The sequence below is a fragment of the Lytechinus variegatus genome, chromosome 1 (genome assembly GCF_018143015.1).
Source record: "Lytechinus variegatus isolate NC3 chromosome 1, Lvar_3.0, whole genome shotgun sequence".
Taxonomy (NCBI): domain Eukaryota; kingdom Metazoa; phylum Echinodermata; class Echinoidea; order Temnopleuroida; family Toxopneustidae; genus Lytechinus; species Lytechinus variegatus.
This window is the reverse complement of record NC_054740.1, coordinates 65,148,038-65,172,825: the sequence shown is the minus strand read 5'-3', so window position 1 is coordinate 65,172,825 and position 24,788 is coordinate 65,148,038. Positions and strand designations below refer to the sequence as shown.

Here is a 24,788-nt window from a genome sequence, read left to right as displayed (position 1 = left end):
TTGCGAACAGTGACCCCCCGTGTGTGATTTTACTTTTTATACATACCGGTACAATGATATATATTAGTGTATCACATTTGCAGCAAGCAAATAAGTGTAATTAAAGCTCTCTTCAAAATAAAGTTCAAGTCCACACAGAAAAACAAGTTGAATTGAATAAATAGAGAGAATCAAAGAAACTAACAAAACATCATCATTGATTTGAGGTGAAGTATACTATACGACAATTTCCCGAGAGTGAGAGTCGTACACATAGGACCTACCCTGGTTAGTATTAAAATAAAGACAAGGATGTCGTTACCTGTTGACTTAGGTGACGTAGTTATATTATACTGAATATAAAAATACACTTATTTAATTTATAATTTGATTCTGAACATTTTGGTAATACAAAAAAATGAAATCTTTCATTCATGATAACATTCAAAATAATTTACGAGTGCGACACTTTTGAAACTACAATGAACTCTCTCATGGAGTTGCAGTTTCAAATTGTTACTTCTTCCCAGAATTTCCCGAAATCAAGTTTGCTTTCTGAATTCCAACTGGCAAATTCATCTACATGATTCCACCATGACGGATCTTTGGTTTAATTCATTTAAATCACTTTTCGGTATATAGCTTGAAATATATAGATATAAAAATATATAACATGTGCAAGACTGACATAATATATATTTGGAGGAAAACGAAAGGCACAGAAAAGTTGTTTTTTTACATATTAGGATTTATAGTTCCCAGTGATTTATAGACAAGAATCATGAAAAGATAAAAAGCTGGAAATAGGAATCCCGCGCTATATACAACATGTTTGTTCCTTTTCATGATTTATGTTCATGCTGAATATCTTATTGTCTTAAAATATCAATGTGCTCCTTTTTGTTTTAAAAGAATGTTCCTGTATACACGACATATGGGCTCGTATTCTCAAGTCAGGTTTAAATTAGACCATGGCCTAAATGCTAGAATAAGTTAGTTATGGGAAGCCAAAAGTGTCAATTTTTTTATGAAGCTGTATGTTTCTTATGTTTACTGAGCTCTTTCCTGATTCATCGATGGTGGAGACAATCATCTATTATTACTTACTAAACAATTTTGAATGATTTGAGAGCGAAATGAACTGAAATATTATATCTCTACTGTTGATGATTAATGCAACAATTTGGCTATCCATACAGTAAACCATAACTTTAAACCTGAGTTTAAGTTAAACCCGACTTTGGAATACGGGCCACGGATTTCCAAAGTCGACATTGATTGGATATAGTTCCCACACCGCAAAAACTATGGTGTTAACCGGTGTACATAGAGGACAACACCAGTAATTTTACACCGGTGTTAAATTGGTGGTGTTAGTTTTACACATATAGGTGTTATTACAATACCTTTTGTTGTTACATTTACACTCTTTTGTGTTATGTTTAATCTCTAGGGTGTAATTTTAACACCTCAGGGTGTGGTCCTCTATTAACACCAGTGGTGTCAGTTTAACACCCTGAGTTTTTACAGTGCACTGTCACCATTCGCGCCACATTTCAAACGGCATAATTATGTATAAAATCGGAGAGCAATCGTAGTGATCTTATCAGATCGTATCAGATCAGTCGTGAGGTAGAGGTGCGCGTAGCCGAGTGGTCTAAGGCGCCTGGCTATACATGGAAAGTCAGGGGTTCGAGCCCCGGCCGCGGCACTTATGCCCGTGAGCAAAGCATTTAATCTACAATGCTCTTTTATCTTGCTTTCAAATAAATGGAAATGCTATATGCGTTATTGGTAACTAGGTGTGCACTTGTTTAAAAAAAAAAAAAAAAAAAGTCGTGGCAATCGTATTGATCGTAGAATTTTTTTAAAGGTTCACACATTTTTGCGATCAGTTACTAGTATACGAAATGCCAATCGTGACTTTCGTAACTGATCGCATGCATGACAGTAGTCCTTTGCCAGGACTGTTCTACTTTTCAATTACGATGAAGCAAATGGTGAGAAATAAGTACACCGACGTCTAGAATCTAGACTAGCATGACAGTGGAAACGAGGTATCAGATGCCGATGGGACCATGCAGGTTTAGCGAAATGCTGATGTGACGAATTTGAATGAAAATCATTACTGAAACGAATATTACCGGAATTTTAGCGTTATAGACGATTCATTTCATTAGGTTTTGAAGTCAATCAATATTTTACAGCAGATAACCGTATGAGGAAATTTCAATGAAAATTGACTCAAAATAGGCAGATATGAAATTGGGACAACACTTTGCAATGCATGGGCGCTCCTTATAATCACGTCTTTGTGTATTAGGAACTTTCGTTTTGAGAATGTATTTACCGGGGGTATTTACGCATGGAGCAAGGGGGAGCAAGAGATTTGTAGGAACAAAGGGAAATTAGCATCGAACAAGGCGCGAAAACAGCGACCCTTGTTTGGACAGTGAAATTAACGTATAACACCAACATGGTTAAAGGACAAATCCACCCCAACAAAAACTTGATTTGAATAAAAAGAAAAAAAATCAACAAGCACAACACTGCAAGTTTCATCAAAATCGGATGTAAAATAAGAAAGTTATGACATTTTAAATTATCGCTTATTTTCAGCAAAATAGTTATATGAACGAGCCAGTTACATCCAAATGAGAGAGTAATTGATGACATCACTCACTCACTATTTCTTTTGTATTTTATTACATGAAATATGAAATATTTTGATTTTCTCGTCATTGTCATGTAAAATGAAGTTTCATTCCTCCCTAAACACGTGGAATTCCATTATTTTAACATTTTGTGCTTCAGGCAAGGAGGTCCTAATAATTGTCAAATTCGTAAAAATTGAAATATTGTATAATTCAAACAATAAAAAACAAAAGAAATAGTGAGTGAGTGAGTGAGTGACATCATCGACTCTCTCATTTTGATCTAACTGGCTCGTTCGTATAACTATTTTGTTGAAAATGAGCGAAACTTTGAAATGTCATAACTTCCTTATTTTACATCCGATTTTGATGATATTTTCAGCATTGTGCTTGTCTGATTTTTCTCTATTGATTCCAATCAACATTTTTCCGAGGTGGACTTGACCTTTAAGGTCAGTGGCGGATCGACGAGGGGGGGAGGCATTTCAGGCATGCCACCCCCCCCCCTTGAGAGTCATAGTCAATATGTTTAACGGAAATTATATGTCGTTTATCCACTTAGTGTGCCCCCCCCCCCTTTGAGATTCCCAACAAATATTATTAATGGGTATATGTCGTTCATACACAAGTACAAATGTGAGGACCTTTTTTCATAAGGTTGTCAAATTTTCCTTGGCAAAATGTGGCCCATATTTTTGAAATTCCTGGATCAGCCCCTACTTAAGGTGACTGTCCACTCTACTGACCGCTGACTAAAATGTTTGGTTGACAATATCAAATTTCTTTTTGTTTTAAAATCCATTTTCCACTTTTCCATTCAAATGACAGAATCACATAACGCATAACATAATATTTATAGTAATTTTTTGTAGATTCATGTTCACGTTTTCAGTATCCTAAAGAGCAAGAGAAGCAATCATAAACACAATTCGTCCAAAGAAAATTATATCCACCCCATTCAAAACGAGTAAAAGTGAGTAGCTTTATAGTAAATTTGTCAAGCTCATCGAAAACCTTGCATTGTGATTGGCTGCTGAGCCCCGTTACCAAGGTAGTTGCTATCATAGCAATGTTATAATATTTGTAACTATATATAAATTATGATGTCAAGATAGTGGGGGAGGGGCGACGATAAAAAGGGGAGGGGCGGATTTATCGATATGGGTATAGAGGTACACGAATCAGACATTCAATCGTTATAGTTTTCTTTATTCCCCTTTCCACATTTTCTCTTTCCTTTTCACCTCAGTTTGGTATATGAAAAATCATGATCGCCGCATTGCCCCCACCTTCTCCCCTTCTCGTCTAGCTGCTCCACCTCTGAATTTAGTGATGGCGCTAGTGTATTTGATAGACAGTATACCATATGGATTACTTAATCTTGGTAAATAAAAATTGTTTTTAAAAGAATCTTGTTTTTAAAGATTATGTAAAAAAGCTTAATGACCTGCTTTTTTAGTTGTCATATTTTTTTATTTGTATTTGATTATCAATTAATTGTTTGATTATTGATTTATTTGTTTGTTTATTTATTTATTTATTTATCTATTCATTCATTTATTTATTTATTTATTTATTTATTTATTCATTTATTTATTTATTTATTTATTTATTTATTCATCTTATCCTATTTTGTGAAATGAAATTTATGTGTTTTTTTTGGGGGGGACGGGGCATTCTTACGAGAGTATTGACCAGTTTCTTTACTATCGACCATGATACTGAACAGCCCTATAGACGTTTAAAAAAATGTGTGTAAAAAAAATTGAACGTTCTATACAACGATTGAAAAAACAGACATTTGAAAAGTGACAGTGTTATAATTGGGACACAAACTAGATATGGAATCATGTTGATAGAATAAGGATTAAAATAAGTGGAATGTTATTTTTCTACATTTTGTCCTTTGTGATACTTTAATATAAATGGCAGGCAGGCAAAGCGAAGCAGAAAAATACGTTGAAATGCTTTCCTGCTTCGCTTTGCCTGTCATTTATATCGAAGTAATATAGCCTACGTATATTCTCCTTTAAAGGAAATCATAGACAGTTATGCAGGAAAATTAGTTATTTCACTATTTAGGATTTGGATAATAATCATACATTTTTTATATACAAATTAGGAACCAAAACTTACTTTCTGAAAAGTCTGTAAGTGTTATACAGTTATGCAAAATAACACCCTGGGAAGCGTTTCATGAAAGGTCTTGTCAAACGTTTCATCTGGATGTTACCGTGGTAACAGTGCTCTCAGCAAATCAAATTCAAGGAAAAGTGTCAGATCTGACAATCTGTCGGACAAAAATGTTAATGTTTTAGCAGAGAAGCTGTCTCGCGCCCCTCGTTCAAAGGACAAGTCTACCCATACAAAACACTGATATGAATAAAAAGAGAAAAATCCAACAGGCACTACACTGAAAATTTCAGCAAAATCGGATATGAAATAAGAAAGTTGAGACATTTTTAACTTAAGCTTGATTTTCAGAAACAGTCACATGCACATCCTGGTCGGTACGCAAATGAGGGGACTGATGACGTCACCCACTCCCTTTTGTATTTTGTTATATCAAATATGAAATGTTCTGATCTACTCCTCATTGTCCTGTGAAACAAAGTATTCTCTTCACTGAACATGTGTAATAACCATGGTTCAGTCAATTTCACTCTAACAAATATTGGGTAAAAGTGCTGCATGAGGGTAATATTATGTGTCCACTCAACATTGCGCATTTATTTTAGGCATTTTTTATTTATCTAGTGCGAGGAAACTTTTGCCCATTCTATTTAAAGCAAAAATGCGCTGCTTTTTTTTTTTAACCTTACTAGAAAATATGCTTCCCGCGTTGGGTAAAATACTGACCCAAAGTGGTTGCACACATAATTACCCTCGTGGTGGTAAAAATCTTACCGAATATGTTTTTTTTTACAGTGTTGGACCTTATTGTCAAATGTGTAAATTATGAAATATTGTACAATTCAAACAATAAAAAAAGTAGTGAGTGAGGGACATCATCGAACCTCTCATTTGCATATCACTGAGTTGTGCATAACTGTTGTGTGAAACATAAGCGAAACTTTGAAATGTGATAACTTTCTTATTTTACATCCGATTTTGATGAGATTTTCAGCGTTATGACGATTATTTTGAATATCCGAACCTATGTAAGTACATTGTTACGTCATTACGTCATTGTTAGTCATTATAGGGCGAAATTATCATCTAAAAACAATGATTTCGTTGATGTTTACCCATCATAGATTAATTTCATCCACCTCTGTGACCCATCGATCAGCTGATCTGTTCAGATCAGTGTGGTTACCTCGGCGTATGTCGCTTGTCGCCCTCTACTGTTTAATGTCTTATATCCCTGCAAACTTTAGCTTTGTAAACGATGTCAAAGAAGTGTGATGCTGATAATACTGGTAACTCATTCAATACCTACACCTGTATACAATTCAAAGTATTCACTAGCAACAAAAATACAAACAATCATTTCATTATATTGATTTAATTTACATTAACTGGGCGTTGTGGCGTGCGCCTGTAATCCAAGCTGTGGGGAAGTTACAAATTGATGCAGAGGTTCGAGCCCTGATCACGTCTTTCGGATGGTGACGTTAAAGGTCGGTCCCAGACGTAAATAATCATACCTGATTGATACACGTCTGTCAAAAACTCAAAATACACATTAAAGTTCATTCGGAGAGGGGATATTGTGCTCGAGTTGTCATTTTGTAGTACAGGGGCCGCGGAACGGTTTTCAAAGTGGGAGGGGGGGGCTGCCCATGCAAAAAAAAAATCACAATAAGGTAATTTTTGCGTTTCTGTACACGGTTTTGAAAAAAAGTGGGGGGGGGGGAGGGGGGCTGAAGCTCCCCCCCCCGCGGCCCCTGTAGTAGTTTTAAATGTTCATATATTATATGGTTTTTATCAGTCTCCTCAACCCACCAACCCGTTTACACAATATTATCATCTTATTTATGTTGTAGATAGACTTTGCAACGGGTTTATTGTTTACATATTTACCAAAATGTACTGCACCAAAAAATATACGGTATTTGTTTTGAAGTGTATAGAAAAAAAAACAACAGCACCAAATTGGACCATGCCTAAGCGGTGAAATTGCACAACTTCGATTCTCTCACACTTGATGCTTCTTCTGTTGTTCATCACATAATTTTTAATCTATTTCTTCAATCTTTTGCGCCTAATGAAAGTGACGGTTGGGGGACATGTTCCTTTGGCCTTGCTCCCTATATATTTGCCACTCATCTTTATGATCACAAATTTAATGTTTACTGTTACTGTTATCACAATACATCAATATCTCCAGCAGGACTATCATCGGGATCATTATCACCATTGCCGCCGCCAACACCATCACTACCGTCATCATCATCATCACGTATCAAGATCATCATCACCAACATCAATATAAACACCATCACAATAATCATCATGATCATCTCCATTCAATCATCACCATCATCATTGCAATCATGTCTACTATGATCACAGTTGATGTTACATATTCATCAGCAGAACTACTATCACCGTCATCATCGTCACCATCATCACTATAATCATTGACATCACCATTGCCAGCATCATCATCACATCGTTATCATCATCATCATCATCATCATCACTATCATCAGCATCATGCACCATCATCATTGCTATCCTCATCCTCATCACTAACATCATCAGTACCACCATCATCATTACCACCATCATCACCATCATCATCACCACCATCATATTTACCATCATCATTGCCATCCTCATCACTACCATCATCATCATCATCATAATCACCATCATCATCACCATCATCCTCACCACCATCATCACTACCATCATTTTCACCATCATCACTACCATCATTTTCACCATCGTCACTATCATTTTCATCATCACCATCATTTTCATCATCACCATCATTATCACCATCATCATCACCATTACCATCATCAACATCATTTTCATCATCATCATAATCATCATCACCATCATCATAATCATCATCACCACCATCATCATTACCATCACAATCACCAACACCACCACCAACATCATAATCATCACCAACATCATCATCATCATCACCACCACCATCATCATCAGAATCATCATCATCAACATCATCATCATCATCATCATCATCGTTATCACAATCATCCATCTAATCCTTCATCTCATCATCTTCACTATCAACATTATATCTTCATTTGACTTTCAATCACTGTATGGATCACAATCCATCCAACAGATAAAAAGGAAAGTAAGAAACAAAATTAAAGTTGAACAACTTTTATTACATTCTTGTACTGTGTATAACAAGACTTGTCATATTTCCATACAGACATGCAAAATATGAGTTATCTAACGTTCCTTCGGCTGCATTCTAAAATATCCCCATGGCAATGACTACAATACAATAATTTAAATTCAATATTCTTTTAAAATATAATAACTAGCAGAATACTCAATGTTTCTCAGACTCTGCATAAAAGTCATACAAATTTCAATTTTGTACATATTTATTTTAAATAAAAATTCTTTATCAGTATGGAGTCTTGATAATTTAGGCCAAAATGGTTCTACGTCTCATGATTCTTTCTGTAAGATTATGGCATTCAATACATATTTCCCTTCAATCTTATACCTATAATATATTTCATCAATTTATTGACTTCATCTAATAAGAAAATAAATAAAAGCATGTATTTTTTTCTCACTCAACTCATGGGGGGGGGGGGAGATATTACTGTAAGGTGAAGAGTGGTCTATCCATCGGTGCAATTCATAATGTGCTTTGAGATTGAAATTCAATTATTTATTCGCTAACTTCCACTATACTGAAATAGAAATGGTGAAATTTGTTTTGTACGAAATGCGGCATGATGAGACCTACATACGCTGTGAATTTTACGATAATATTCCAAGTATACAAAGACTCCGACAACATCTTTGTAATATACATTGATTCCAAACACATATATTTTTACAAGTACAAGCATATACAAACACATTTATATACCACTACAAATACTCATGCAGAAGCAAATAACATATTGAAAAATATTCATATTTATATATATAATATATATATGGTATCTATGTTTTAATAGCAATGTCGTTTTTACTTGGTGACCTAGTATCATTGATTATGTCGTGCATGATATGTCATGAAAGAGTTTCATTCATGATGAGAATAACTGCAGCTCAAAGAAAAGTCAATGGTAGTTTTCTTGGTAATATTTTGAAATATGTAATAGCATTTTTCCTCTCAATAGCAAGAATATATTTCCGTTAAAAACAGAGAATTTTTTTTATTATGAACTGATTTTAATTCTGATTCTAGCCCTATCAATTTCATATTTCATCAGCATATTATTATAAGATATTTCCCAAATCAAAACAGGGTGTCAAAAACATAATATATATGGGGCAAAGATGGGGGAAAGAAAGACAATTATATTTATGGCATATAATTTTGATAACATGCTTAACAGTTATATCAGAATATCAATATCATTATTTTGTAATTATCATCATTATAATTTTCACAGATTTATTACTATTGTCATCATGATTTGCTTTGTTCTTAAAAATAAAGAAGATAAAAAATTGTCAAGATGAATATCAAAATGCTTGAAAGATTTGCGTTCAGAATTGACATCTAAAAATTATATTACACGATAAATGACTGACAAGTTTTAAAATGGGCATTTTTGAAATAGATAATGAAATAATAGTTTTGTACCAGTAAAAATATAAATGACATTGACAAATGCATGATGCACCACTATGAATACTTATGCAGCTAAAAACTTTGTATTTGTACATAAAGTTGTTTAATAAATATGAGAGATAGGAAGAAATAGAGAGAAAACATAGATATATTATTCACAAATAAATTGCTCAAACACAACTTGGCACTTGGGAGCTCATAAATATAACACATAAAAGAGACATTAGCTTCCTTCACATCATTCATAAACCATAAAATGAGTTGTAAATATTACATATTTAAACTTGAAGGAACACAAACCATAACACAGAAAATTCTTCAATTTATTACAAATTGATAACTAAAAAATAATTATATTAACCTAGAATATGCAAGGCAAACAAATTGCAATTTATGTATTTTTTTTGAAAAATAATTTATTCCATTATTTTCTTGAAAATGCAAAACTAACTAAAATAAAAACAAAAAAATTCAAATCTGCATTGAATATATTTTTGGTGTTATTTTGCTAATAAATATTTGAGAATTTTCAACAATCCCATGTGTTTATTTTCATTAGTATTGATACGGTTCACCGTCTAGCTGCCATCTACATACTCTCACTAACTAGAGTTTTCTACGAAATACAAAAAGTATCGAATCCAATTGTATGACAGTGTTTTCAAGTACATATGAAATATGTATATATAATGAATTCTATTTTTTGTAAATTTATTCAGATAAAAGAACAAAATAAAGTAAAATAATGCCATGCATTTTTTTTCAAAGTACAGCAAGAAAACATTCAACATTAAAACATTCTCATATAAAATCACATCGATATAGAGTCATGCAATATTTTTTTTAGGGATTCTAATTTACAGGTCAAAATTTCTTTATTTTTTATGAAAGAAAAAAATCCACTCTTAAAAACACTATAATATACATAGCCTCTTTTAATTGCCCCATACAACTGTACTTTACAGTCGGTTTGCTTGCTTTCTTGGTACTAGTTACTTTTGTTTCAAACTGTTCAACATTTATAGAAAAAAGTTGACATGCAAAATTCACATATAACAGTCTATAAGTCTGGGCCCCACAGTCAGGATTTGCTTTCTGCAAGTACAACCCAAGTTTGCCCCTAGAATAAGAAATTTGCTGTTTTGGGTTGTTGTTGTGTTTACTATTGAGTTGACCATTTTTAAGGACAATCACGTTTAATCATATATCATACACTTTGTGAACTAGAAGCAAATTAATTCATTGGATTCTTCTCAAGCGATTGCATATTAAGAAAGACCAGTGAATTACACCGTGCTTTCTGAATGGATTAATGGAACCTGCCAAATAAAGACCAATTAGCTACCAAGAAAAATACTGCTTTCCTTGCCTGTGGTTTATATAGACAGGTTCCACTGAAAGCTTGTCGAGGGGAATATGAGGGGTTGTGCACAGCTGATAGAAAGTGAGTTGGTGGCATATCTTTACATACCAATGGGAACAGGCTCCTTAGTTATTTCGTCCAATTTGAGTTTCATACTGTTCACATGTGACTGATTGTGTGAAAGGCTTAATATCAAAGGCTCATATGAATATTCAAAAGTCCCTATCCACAAATTGATTAATCATAATTAGACATATTCCTCTTTAAAATTATCACTCATTTTTACACAAAAATAAAGAAAATTCTCTGTATTTTTTTTCTAGAAAAGCTTGCAATACTGTCAATAAATACTAAGACAAAAATTTCTCAATTGTAAATTTCATAAAAACTGTACAAATCAGAGAGCATGAAAAATAGCGCTCCAAATTTATTTCATTTACAGAATCAAGGCAATTAAATTCATTCCATATCAAAACTTTTAAATTCACTGAATCATTTCCTTTCTTTCTCCTGTGAAGAGGAGCCAAATAGTTTTAAAAACATGATAAAACAATTTTTCGCTGAATGACTTTTACTGACTTATCATAAAATGAAAACATCTGACAGGTTCAAGCTGCATGTTGATTCATTTTTATCAATGAAATCGGTTGTAAAGCTGTTAAGATATGATGATATACAGCATGCAATGAGACCCAATTCATGCATGCCTTTGCATTTGACTGGCTCCCTCTACAGTTCATGTTAGGAGAAGCAGAGTTCATTGTCTGTTCACTTCTCTCATCTTTTGTCTCTATGCTCAGGGTGTCTTGACTGATGATTTGGAGGCGGAGCCAAGCATCACCTTGGTAACAAAACTAACAATGGCGGAGGCGGGCTGTTCGACCTCCCAATCGGCAAAGAGATGGCACTGGTTGTCTGTCAGGCTGCCTGGCTTGCGGGCAACAAATCCAAAGATTCTGCAAAACAGGCAACAAAGAATAAAATGACTTTCAATGAATGGTAATGGGCATCTTCTCATAGTGTGTGCACTATGTTGGCAATCTTTTTGAATTATATGTTTTATATCATCCTAATCACCATCACTATCTGAACATCCAACATTGAATGCTTTAACATAATAAAACAAGTCGTAATTAGTCTTGATTTTTGTTGATGAGAAATCAATACTTACAGATAGACCTCTATTCAATTGTTGGATAATCAAAATGAACATTGATTTTGCATTTTACTTTTTCTTGATAAGAAATGAAGATTAATTTTCATTCTTTTATCAACAAATCTTTCATGTGTCTACTCCCATACCTGGGACCCATTGCATAAGAGTTACCATTATGGTAAATTTACCATGCAATGTTACTTTCCATGGAATCCTTGATTAAGATTGACCATTGATCATCGTTACCATTGGATGGCAAAGTTACTAAAATGGTTACTTTTATGCAATGAGGCACTGCCCCTGACTCAGACTTGATAATAATCAAGCCTTTGCATGTGAAATATTCAATTTGAATTATAGAAATAACTTACTTCGCGTCAGCTACTTCTTGGCCTTCTTTCCTTGGGTATCTAAAAATAAAAATAAAAATAAAAATTAAAATGGTGTTAAGAAAAAAATTATATTGCAGCTGGGTAATCTAAACACCTCAAACAGGGACATTCCTGTGGGCGTGTTGTGGTCTAGTGGTTCTGACTCTCGCCTTTCAAACAGAGGGCCGTAGGTTCGAATCTTCCGCAAGAAATTTACCCACACTGTGCTGCACTCGACCCAGGTGAGGTAAATGGGTACCGGCAGGAAGTAATTCCTCAAAAGCTGTGCACACCAGACTCAGTAGACTAGATTAGCCGGGGTAATATAGGAGCCCCTTGAGCACCTAGCAAGGTGGAATTGTGCGCTATACAAATCCTACACTATTTATTTCCTAATATCATTTGTGTGTTTTCTAGATCACTTGAAATATTGTAATGGGATCAAACTATGTGATGCTTCGTGCATCAGAGTTTAGGAACCAGATTGACTCTTCTGCATTTAGAGTGAACAGTATGTATACGAATCATTTCATGTATTTAGAAAGACTTACTTTCTTGTGAGTGGGTCCATTCCACAGAAGAGGATTGACTTGACTGGGTAGTGCTTTCTGAAGAATAATCTGACAAAAAGACAAATAAAAACAAATTAATCATCAGTGATTAACGGTTACTACGCTTTCCTTGCCAAGATGAAATGAATATATGATGATAATGATGGAGATCCCCATCAGCAATGCATGTTCTCAAGGTAAAGAGTTCTGAGTCAGGATGCCGCTAGAGAATAATTTCTCCCAAGACTCTGCCCAATGCCAATTCCAAGGCCAGCAAAATGTGGCCGAGGTTAGCCTTGGCTACATACCTGATCCTCGACAAAAGAAGAAGAAATTTGGCATCCATACCAACTTTATGAACATTACACAGCAATTCTTTCCCTCATCACTCTTACAAAAACCCAATTATGAGGAGGGGAGGGGTTGCTGGAAGTATTCTTGAAAATTGTATCTTATCCAAAAAATCAATAGTCTTGACAATAACACCAATAATTTGCATGCATCAATCAGCATGTTTTTCCACCATCAACTTGGTTGGATGAGGTTAAAAAGGATCTTAAAGGATCTTTATCTTAAGATTTGGTGTTGACGCCACCGCCGCCATCACACGATCGCAGGTGAGACAATTCCATGATTGTTCACAATATTTTCTAGAAAAGATGTATATTCATACATTCACTGTTTCCTTGACAATTCAGTATGCTTCTCTTTGTTTTCATAGGACATTGAGCAAATTTCCTATAGACAAATTATGACACTGATGGATTTCCATGTACCTGAGATTGATCGGATCATACGTATCTCTTAGTAGGACGGGGCCCTGCAGTCCCCAATGTTTTTCTAAAGTGACTGTAGTGTGGCCAGAGCGGTAAAGGGCGTGGTTCTAAGAACTTACAGAGACAACCTCACTCAGTGATTGCCTGTGATGAACTGCCCTGGGCTGAGTTACTTTAAACCTCAGGGGTTTATTAGGCATAAAATATTAACATGCATGATATATATATAACAAAGGAAAATAATGAATATTCAAATATCAAAGATTGCAAATAAAAGAAATACATGAATATACATGGCAAATGAATAGCTGCTAATGAATATTAATGAACTTAAGTCAGAGGGAGAGAACCAATCAGAGAATAAGAACTAATAGCAAGAGTGAAGTATGAGTGAACATGAGCATGAACAAAAGAAATGGATGGAAGAGTGAATCTGGTATGCTGAAAAGAATGTAAAGAAGGTGATGGAAGAAAGGATGGAATTTTGATGACTAACAGAGAAGAGAGGATGATCAAGAATAATGCAGAAGACATCTATTAAAGTAACATAACTATTCCAACTTAAAACCCTGTTCACACAACAGCTCTACAAACAATATCTCCTCTTACAAATAAAATGTCCTCATTTTAAAATTAATCTTCATGTATGAGGGAAAAAAATATAAAACATAAAAATGTATGTTTTCAACTATGATATTCATGATATCTAAATAAAGTACATATCAAGTTTATATTTCATATCAATCATGGTGACTTCGAAATATAACGTTTGAAGTTTTAAAAAAATATATATATATGTATTTTTTTTATATGCAAATCAATTCTGCAATGAAAATTTTACATTGATCAAAGAAGTGACGATCAATTAATTAACATGTTAAAATAACTGTTTCATCATAAAAGAGTATCTTTCAAATTTTATGATCAGAGAAAAACAAATTACATCAATTTGTCGAAGTCATAATCAATTTGACCAAAACTTTGAAAACTTTTTTTTTTTAATATACATTTTTTTTTCTTAATACAATAATTCAATAATTATCTAACATTATTAAATTAATATCCAAGCTAAGTATTTTTTGTAGGGAAAGCAAACTTCAAATTTCCTTAAAAATGACATTTTTATCTCAATACTTTTTTTCTGTAAAAGAAATTAAATATCACCTAAATTGAACTTTTCACAATTCAACTGACAAATCTATTACGTCATTCAAAATGTATCGAAGTTTACCTTTGGCGAAAAATATGTACATTGCAAACTTTTCATTTTACTAATAAAATGCAACCTTATTTTGTAAACAAAACTTTATGAACTCTTCTTTGAATCGGATTTTTATATGGTTTAGAACCAAAACTGTCCGACATCAATATTTTTGATACATAAAAAAATATGGATAATTTTCTTTCACATATGACCCAAGAATTAAATGATTTCAAATTTGGATCATATATATTCTAAAATACAAAAGAAATAACTTTTTTCTCTTGTTACTTTTTATCTAAGTAAACTTTTTTTTCAAATTGTGCAAAAAAAAAAATATTGTATCTTCTAAAATACTGTTTCCTTCCTTTTTTTTTTTAAGGACTTCTGTTGCAAGACTTGAAACAATACAAATGTGTCCTTTTTTTAAAATGCTTCTTTGCAAAAAAAAATCAATATACTTGTTTCTTTATAAAAAGAACAAATTCTGAACCTTTTCATTTTCGTTCTGCAAAATTTACACAATTTCCAAATCTTTTTTTTTTTTGCAAAATTGAATACACATTTGACAATTTTCAATTTTATGAAGAAAACTGCCAATCAAAATTTAAAAGTTCAAGCAAAATAGTGATTTACAGGAAATACTACTGCTTCTGGCATAATCATAACGTGAAATCAGAATTTTGTACTAGTATATTCCTGTAATAGATTGGAATATGTGTAAAATAGCATCAATCATGAAGGGGATAAACATGTACATGTATATGGGCGATATTCAAATGTAACATGAAACTATACAAAATTTCACTAATGCATAAAAGAAAATCTAATGGCACATTGAATTTGCTTCAGATGTCGTTTACATTATCAATGAAGAAGTCTTTGTAATCAATATTTGATGAGAGTCCAGAATATATCAGGTTGATGAAAAATACGTCGATGAGGCTGAAACTATATATGATGAAAGTTCAAGTTGGCCATATGTGATCAATTGATATATGGAAAAGGTTAATTTTTTCTCTTACGCGAAATATTTAAAATGTCCTTCTTGATTTCTGATTCATCTCGGAAAGATAATGTTCATCTCAGAAAGATAATGTCGACGATAATGTTCGGTCTTTCATATTCAGTCTTTTAATTATTGATTATCATTAGTCAATGTCATGCACAATGATGAATTATAGTCAAATATCAAAGTTTATCATTTCTGTGAATTACGAAAGCGTTCTGGTCTAACAATTCTTCTTCCGTAACGCGAGATGGTAACAGTATCGTCTTTTGGTTGATTTTTATCATGGGCGTTGGCGTGTTGGACATCGGCTGAACCTGGGCCTGGTGGTTGGACTGGGTTTGGGTCGTCGTTAGCTGACGGGGGGTCAGCTACTCTTCTTTGTTGTAGTGTAGATCCTGGATTGGTGTTAACTGACGGGGGGTCAGCTACTTGTCTTTGGTTTGATGAAGACCTTAGATTGGTTTTCGATGTAGTTATAGAGCCTGGATTGGTTTTTGAGTGAGATTCAGAGCCTGGATTGGTTTTCGACTTTCTTGACCGTAGCTGGTGGTCAGTCATGTCTGGATGATGCAGGGTATCTGGTCTCGGCTGGATAGGTTCCTCTGACCATGATAAGTGATCATTGGGACCTGATGTAGACTTATCTGACCATGATGGTTGATCAGAAGATGAAGGAAGACCAACTGTTGATTCTGACCATGAAGGTTGATCAGAAGATGAAGGAAGAGATCGTGGGTGAACTTCTTGTGCTGGGACAGACTGCCCTGACCATGAAGGTTGGTCAGTATCTGCCTGCTGTTGGGGATGGTCAGTTGACCATTCGATGTAGGAAGGTTCAAACTGTGGTTGAGTGTTTGAAGGAGGGTTGATAGGATGACTTTGGTTAGGCTGTTTGTCTGTTACTGTCTTTGATTGTGGAACTCTGGATCTCCATAACTTGAGACGATTGTGATGGACTACCTTCTGATATTTTTCGTTGTGAATATCAGCTATTCTGTAGTTCAGTCCATCGTCTGAAGAAGATAGGATTGAGTATGGACCTGTCCAATTTGGATTGAGTTTGTTCCTGACATTTGTAGGATCATGTAGCCAAACAAGATCATTGATGTTGTACTTTTGTGTGCGAACCTTCTTATCATATCCCTCTTTCTGTTGTCTTTGGGAGGATTGAGTTTTCTGCTGAACATACTGGAAGGACTTCTTCAAACGGGAGTGAAGATCCAGTGCATACTGTTCGGGTGGATCAGCATATTGGATAGGTACTGGGCATGTGATGTTGGCTGGTACTCTGGCTTCTCGTCCATGAAGGATGAAGTAAGGGGTCATGCCAGTGGTTGAGTGAACGCTAGAATTGTAAGCGAGTTGGAGTTGATGAAGGTGGTTGTCCCAATCTCCGCCTTGATCTCTAACGTACCGTGCGAGTTGTTCCTTTATGACACGGTTAGCTCTTTCCACAAGTCCAGCTCCCTGTGGGTGATAAGGTGTTGACCTTGACTTGCGAATTCCTAGTTTCTGGCATAACTGTTGGACTAGTCTAGATTCGAACTGGCGACCTTGGTCTGTGTGTAGAACTTCTGGGATACCATGTTCAGTTATATAGTCCTCGAAGATATGTTTTGCAACAGTCTGAGCAGTTTGATTCTTCATCGGATAGATGTTAACGTATTTGCTGAAATGATCTACGATGACTAAGATATACTTATATCCTCGGCGAGATGTAGGAAGTTCTGCAATATCTGCAAAGACCATTTGCAGAGGGTGATCTGTAGTTATGTTGCGTAGTGGAGCTTGGTACTTCGGATTAGGAGAGCGGAATGCTTCACATGTTGTGCATGTTGAACAGTGGTTAGTTATGTCCCGACGCATACATGGCCAGTAGCAGGTTGCTTCAGCTCGAAGTAATGTACGTTGGAGACCAAAGTGACCTGAAGACGGATGACCATGAAGCTCTTGTAATACCTTCGGGACGAGACTTGCTGGTATTACTGGTTGTTGTGTTGTTGCACCAAACTGATCTAGCTTTGTACGATAGAGGATGTCTTGGTCGATGACTAGACGAGGATACTCCCAAAGAAATTTCCTCATTCGCGGATTGTAGTTGCGAATTTCTCTTACAGAGGGTCTATATCCATCCTTGACAAACTCTTTTACATGTCGAATGTCTCTATCTTTGTTCTGATAGTATCGTAGCTCAGATTCTTGACCAGTAAGGGTGAAGGTCTCTGGTGCATCTTGGGGTTGAGTGAATGTAGGCTGGGACTTGTCTTCAGCTTGGCTTTCATGTGTGGCTTGAGTAGAAGAACGAGTCTGCATCACATTGCACTCTAATGGAAGGGCGACTCGAGTAGAGGAAGTGTGGTTCCTTGTCATTACCTCATCGTTAGCGACTTGTTCAGAAGATGTAGGAAGACGAGACATAGCATCAGCATTGCTGTTCTGATGACCTTTACGATGCTTAATGTGGAAAGAATAGGCATCCAGTTCGATTATCCAACGAGCTCGTCGTCCAGAGAGATCGTCCTGAATAGGCACTTTCTCATAACCAAGAAGAGGTTGATGGTCAGTGAAGATGGTGAATTGCTGACCTCTAAGATAATGCCTGAAGTTGCGAACAGAAGCGATGATGGCCCAAAGCTCTCTATCGTAGGTTGACCATTTCTGCTGAGATTTTGAGAGCATCTGGCTGAAGTAGGCAACAACTCTCTCTTGGCCGTCTTGTACTTGAGATAGTACAGCACCTATAGCATTGAGCGAGGCATCTGTTGAGAGGTTGAATTCTACTGAGAAGTCAGGGTAAGCTAGCAATGGAGGATTGGTAAGAGCTTTCTTCAAAGTGTTGAATGCGACTTCACATTGCTCTGTCCAGATGAATTTGGCACCTTTCTGTGTAAGATTGGTGAGCGGAGATGCTATCTTCGAGAAGTCTTGAATAAACCGGCGGTAGAACGAAGCAAGACCAAGGAATGACCTGATGTTGGTTGGGCTTCGAGGTCGAGGCCAGGATGAAACCTTGGTGATGTTTGAAGGATCAGGTAGAACACCATTGGCATTGATCACATAGCCTAGGTAAGTAACTTCTCTACGAAAGAATTGGCACTTGGATGGCTTCAACTTTAGACCAGCTTCTCTGAAGCGATGGAGGACGTCTTTTAGGTTGCGTAGATGCTCTTCGAAGTTTTTCCCTAAGACGATAACATCATCTAGATAGACTAAGCAGATGGACCAATGAAGACCATGTAGAACTGATTCCATTAGTCGTTGGAAGGTCATTGGAGCGTTCTTCAGTCCAAAGGGCATTACGTTGAATTGGTATAACCCTGTGCCAGTAGTGAACGCTGTTTTTTCTTTGTCCTCTGGGTTAAGTGGGACTTGCCAGTAGCCGCTTGATAAGTCGATTACTGAAAAGAATTTTGAGGATGAGAGGGCGTCGATTGAGTCATCTTGCCTGGGTATGGGATGTGAATCTTTGATGGTCACGGCATTTAAGGCTCGGTAGTCTACGCAGAAGCGAAACGTCTTGTCCTTTTTCTTGACCATCACGATCGGACTTGCCCAAGGACTGTAACTCTTTTCGATGATTCCTCTTCGTAAAAGTTCGTCGACTTGGGATTGAATTTCTACACGCATAGCTGGAGAAGTGCGGTAAGCTCTCTGACAGATGGGAACATCACTTGTGGTGGTGATATGATGATAGGTTGAATCTGTCTTGCCAATGTCATCAGATGATGAACTGAAGACATCTGAGTAGGCTGAGAGTAACTGTTCAGCATTCTTCTGTTGACTCTGAGAAATGTCTGAAGTAGGGAGGAGTGAAACACTGCATTTCAAGGATGATTGCTCTTGATGTTGATCTTTGCTTACAAGTGGTATTGTCTGACCTGGTAGAGTGAAGGAAGTAGGGGAGACTGTAGCATCAAACTTCCAGAAAAAGTCCCATCCTATTACGACGGAGTGACTAATACCTCTTGCGACTATGAATGTGTGTCGTCTACTGGTGTTGCCTAGATGGACCAAGGAGTGAATCGATCCAATAATGTCTAGTACTTCTCGAGTGATTGAAGTAGCTGCTAAATGACACTTCATTAAGGGGCTCCTTTTAGATTTGGGTATGGACTCGTAAAACTCACTGCTAATGACAGAGATGTAAGAGCCTGAATCAATGTATGCCAAAACATACTTGTTATCAAAAGTGATAGGGATGTAGGGTGGTTGCTGTTCCTTTGAGGAGTCATATTCTATGTCAACATGGGTCGGGGTAGTGACTGTTGATGACTGACCCTCGTCACCAACTATTGGTAGTTTCCCTCTTCAAAACGAACATGACGAGAGGGTGATCGTTGGAATCGTTGATCAAAACTGCGTCTAGGTTCTTTAGTAATGGATGGAGATCGAGGTCGTTGTGTAGGGTGTGTTGACCTACCATGATCATCATAGCGACGTGGACTTGGTGATCGATAACGTTCGTGTGTTGACCTACAACGATCATCATAGCGACGTGGACTTGGTGATCGATAACGTTCAGGGTGTGTTGACCTACGACGATCATCATAGCGACGTGGACTTGGTGATCGATAACGAGAAGATTGGTGAGGATAGGGTGGAGGACTAGGAGACCTATGGCGGTCAGCCTGACGATGGTGGGTGTCATGCAAAGAAGGAGAAAGCGACAAACCATCCATCTTCTTCTCTATATTGTCCAGTCGTTGTATCAACTTCAAGTACAGGGGATCTAGTGATGTTGCTGCAACAGGACTTGGAGTTGGATTAAGGGAGACTTGTTGCGTCTTCTCTGTTTGCTGCGCTCTTTCGACTCTTAATGCGATTTGAAGTGCGTCGTTGAGAGTCATACCACCAAGTTCATGTATCTTCACTTGCAATTGAGTGTTGAGACCAGCGATGAACCGGCGAAAACATTCCCCCTCTTTTGCCTCCTGATCGTAGCTAGGAAAAGCCTCCTCAACCATAGTGATAACGGCAGAAGCAAAGACTTCCAAGGGCTCGTTGTACTGCCTAACCCTGGCTGTAATACATGATTTGAAAGTTTCTATGTACTGGGATCTTCCAAAAACTTGTGATAACTTGGCCTTGATTAAGTTAAAGTTCTTTTTTTGAGATTCCGGCAATCCTTCGTATACTGTGAATGCCGAACCAGTCAGTCTAGCTGGCAGAAGAATATGGGCCTTGCTAGGACCATCAGGAATAACTTGGATTGCTAACTCAAAGCGGCGGATCCATTGGTGGAAATCTTTTCCATCTTCACCTGAGAAAATTTCTGGTAATTCTAGGCGAAAATTATTCATATTTGAGAGAAACAGGTAACAGGAATCAAAATACGTACATGAAGAAGGAAGACTATGTGGCGATGACTACTTCTCTCTCTGTGATGAAGGATGACTAATTATCTCTCAAACAAGTAAAGAAGATTGCATGTTACATGAAGAAGGTAGATATGTAATTTCTACCAACAATATCATGCAGTCATTCAATACTAAGCTTAAAAGAGAATAATTATAAAGCTGTCAAACATCAGTCTCGAAGAAGGAAGATCAAATCTTGTAATTGCTGTCATGCACTTGGCAGAATTTGAAGCTAAGTATCAACCTTGTCTGAAGTAGGATGACATATGTAAAAATATAATAGAGTAAAAGTTTGAAGACTTACTCAATCAATGGAGACTTGACTTTCTGTATTTGTCAAAATTCAAGATGGAGGAAGAAATCTGTCTAAATTGAAGAACAGGGACTCCACATCCAAGTAAATTCACGCTGAGAAGAGCAAAGATGTCTATCTTGAAGCAGGGTGAATATCAAAATCTCTGAAGTAGGATGAAAATTGCCAACCATGAAGTAGGGTGAATTAATTTTCTGAAGTAGGATGAAATATCATGCAAGCTAAACTCAACTCGAAGTAGGGTGAATATAGCTTGAGGCTATCACTTGCTTGAGTCTCTGCCTGAAGTTGTGGGGACCAACGCTGCTACCAATTTGTAGTGTGGCCAGAGCGGTAAAGGGCGTGGTTCTAAGAACTTACAGAGACAACCTCACTCAGTGATTGCCTGTGATGAACTGCCCTGGGCTGAGTTACTTTAAACCTCAGGGGTTTATTAGGCATAAAATATTAACATGCATGATATATATATAACAAAGGAAAATAATGAATATTCAAATATCAAAGATTGCAAATAAAAGAAATACATGAATATACATGGCAAATGAATAGCTGCTAATGAATATTAATGAACTTAAGTCAGAGGGAGAGAACCAATCAGAGAATAAGAACTAATAGCAAGAGTGAAGTATGAGTGAACATGAGCATGAACAAAAGAAATGGATGGAAGAGTGAATCTGGTATGCTGAAAAGAATGTAAAGAAGGTGATGGAAGAAAGGATGGAATTTTGATGACTAACAGAGAAGAGAGGATGATCAAGAATAATGCAGAAGACATCTATTAAAGTAACATAACTATTCCAACTTAAAACCCTGTTCACACAACAGCTCTACAGTGACTATGATGGTTTGTAGTGAAAGGCTGCTTGCAGGTCTTCTGCGAGAAAGACCAGGCTCTGACTTTCGACATTGAGGGTCCGTTGCAGAAAGAGTTGAGTTGAAACGCAAGTCAAAAAATCAGTTGCAAACCCCAAATGAAAATTGAAAATCAAGTTGTGATTGATTTCTAGAGTTGCGATTTATCGCAACTCTTTCTGCATTGGGCCCTGAGACTTACTTTCTCTGTGTGTCTGTGAGGGTGATTCCTTTAGAGGACACCTTGAAGTGGACGACAACAGCCTCAGGTTTCTTCTTGGCAGTCAACGTCTTGGTCAAGCCTTCCCGTATAGCCTCTGTCCCTGTCAAGGATTCCATGTCAACGCTGTCGATGTACAACACTTTGCAAGCTGGGGAAACAAAAAAACAAACAAAAGGATATGTAATTTTCATGAAAAGAAAGATTCACCCAAATGCAATCAAGGCAATAAGGACGGGTGATTTCCTTGAGTCTGAAAAAGAGGAAAGGCCACAAAGACTACTCAGGAGTCTTCGAACTTGATCTAATTTACCATGTCAAAACAGATTTGGTCTACTTAAGTCACCATCATTTAGTCCAATCATCACTCTGTCTAAGACTAATTATAATTGTGTCTAGTGGTCAGCAACTCTAAATGCTATGTAATGTGAACCTAATGTTTTCATTACATCTGATGTAGGATTTAGTCAAAATGATATGTGAACATTCCTGGAGCTTAGACAAAATGGAGTTGGGGTCACATGGTAATTAGACCAATTGGTAATTAGAAACAAAAAGAACCCTAGTTTATTGATGAGGTGGGACTTCAATGAGTGGAAGTTCACCTGCGATATTATCTTAACAAATTACCTTCATTGTCATCTTCAAATACCCTGTAAGGTCTTACATCACTGATACATATATTTCAATATCCTATGACCTTCACTAAATGATTGATTCTGTCACCACTATATGAGAAATGATTTGAAATGACAGAATTCAGAATCCCATTAATGAAAGGAAATTCTACCCAGCTGAAGTTCATTGGAGTTTTTGTTTGAAGCATGTAACTGCCCCTTCAATCAATAAAGGTCATTTAATGACTTGATAACAAATATATGGTTGAACCTGTCTAAAATATGCTGATTATTAAAGTACTTCAGTTCTTTTTAATCTTAAACAAGAAGTACTGTGAAAATTATATAATCAGTCCATTTCCAATGAATTTGACCTCGTAAATACCTCAATGTGAAATTAAAGATTAAAGTGATAAAAATGATATATATATGAATATGAACTGATGTGACAAGCTAATTTACATTACTCATTACTGGGTGAACTACACTTCATAGAATTCTGCTGTGCAAACAACTCAACCCACTTTTTATTATCCCAATTCAAAGTAAAAACTTAAACCTGACAAAATATCAATTTCATCAATTTGGCAGGGGTTCAATAAACTTTTATGATAGAGGCTGTTCCATTGATCTTACCTGCTCCCTGCTGTAATAACGATGCTGCTGACTTGGGATCCAGACCAGCATCAGTAGCATCAGCACCTGATGGATCTAATATTCAGAGGGAGTGAAGAAAAAATAAATACTTTCTTAAATTTTCTTGAAATACTGCTTCATATAAACAAAATAACAGGTATATGATTACATTTTAAAGATTACAACATATACATTGAATTAGATTTTTATTTGTTCTTAATGCTTCCATTTAACAGATATGACAGCTCGAGATTGTTACAAATGGACTTGACTATAGATGGTATAGACAATATATGTATGGTACTCTTGAAAAGAAAATAGTGGATTATATTTAAAGCCAAACGAGCAAATTTTTTGTCACTAACTTTGAGATTTGGTTGAAGAGGTGATGGTAAGAATTTGGTTGATATGATAGAGTAAATAAAATTGATCAAGCAAGCACAGAGTTATTAGTCTCCTGGGTCCTCAACTCAGGCGCATACACAGGGGGGGGGGGGGGGGAAGGGGTTCAACCCTCCCTTAGATTTTTTTGAAAACCTTTTTTTTATTTTTGCTCCACAAATTTTTTTTAAAAGACCTAATTTTTCAATTGTTTTTTGGGTGAAAACCTTTTTTCTTTTGCATGTAAAATTTTCATTGGGTGAAAACCCGAAAACACGAAAACTTCCCCCCTTTAAAAAAATCCTGCGCATACGCTAGTGCTGTAACTCAAAGGTTAGTGATTAATCGTATGCTTGATTTGAACGATTAATTGTACATTGTAGTCAATGCAATCAATTGTAGCTGTGTCATTTCCCCCCTCCACATTTTTTTTCTTTCTTTCTATTAATCCCAAGTATAAACCATGAACAAAAGACAGTGCACTTAGAAACAGCCATATTAAAGGGGAAGTTCACCCTGACAAAAAGTTTATTGTAAAAATAGCAGAAAAAATAATAAAAAATATTGCCGAAGGTTTGAGAAAAATTCATCA

General features: G+C 36.0%; 2 protein-coding genes across 3 annotated transcripts in view; both read right to left on the bottom strand.

Moving 5' to 3' along the window:
- Nucleotides 1-7,930: 7,930 nt before the first annotated feature.
- LOC121419898 overlaps nt 7,931-24,788 on the bottom strand; it is a 100,999-nt gene continuing 84,141 nt past the window's right edge. The window contains exons 16-20 of the mRNA XM_041614381.1: nt 23,816-23,890; nt 22,545-22,713; nt 12,832-12,900; nt 12,281-12,319; nt 7,931-11,709 (exon numbers count right to left, since the gene is read on the bottom strand). Of these exons, the coding sequence (XP_041470315.1) occupies nt 11,550-11,709; nt 12,281-12,319; nt 12,832-12,900; nt 22,545-22,713; nt 23,816-23,890 (512 nt within the window). The 3' untranslated portion in view covers nt 7,931-11,549. The remainder of the gene's footprint in view (nt 11,710-12,280; nt 12,320-12,831; nt 12,901-22,544; nt 22,714-23,815; nt 23,891-24,788) is intronic.
- LOC121419905 (pre-mRNA-splicing factor 38A-like) lies at nt 19,862-22,320 on the bottom strand. 2 transcript variants are annotated; one of them, XM_041614393.1, is made up of 2 exons: nt 21,482-22,320; nt 19,862-21,101 (listed from the first exon to the last, which is right to left on the bottom strand). In XM_041614393.1, exon 2 carries the CDS (start codon nt 20,782-20,784, stop codon nt 20,110-20,112), a length of 675 nt encoding a protein of 224 aa, XP_041470327.1. In that variant the 5' UTR covers nt 20,785-21,101; nt 21,482-22,320; the 3' UTR covers nt 19,862-20,109. The 2 variants fall into 2 exon arrangements, with proteins under 2 accessions (XP_041470327.1, XP_041470336.1); XM_041614402.1 differs by having other exon boundaries at nt 19,862-21,092.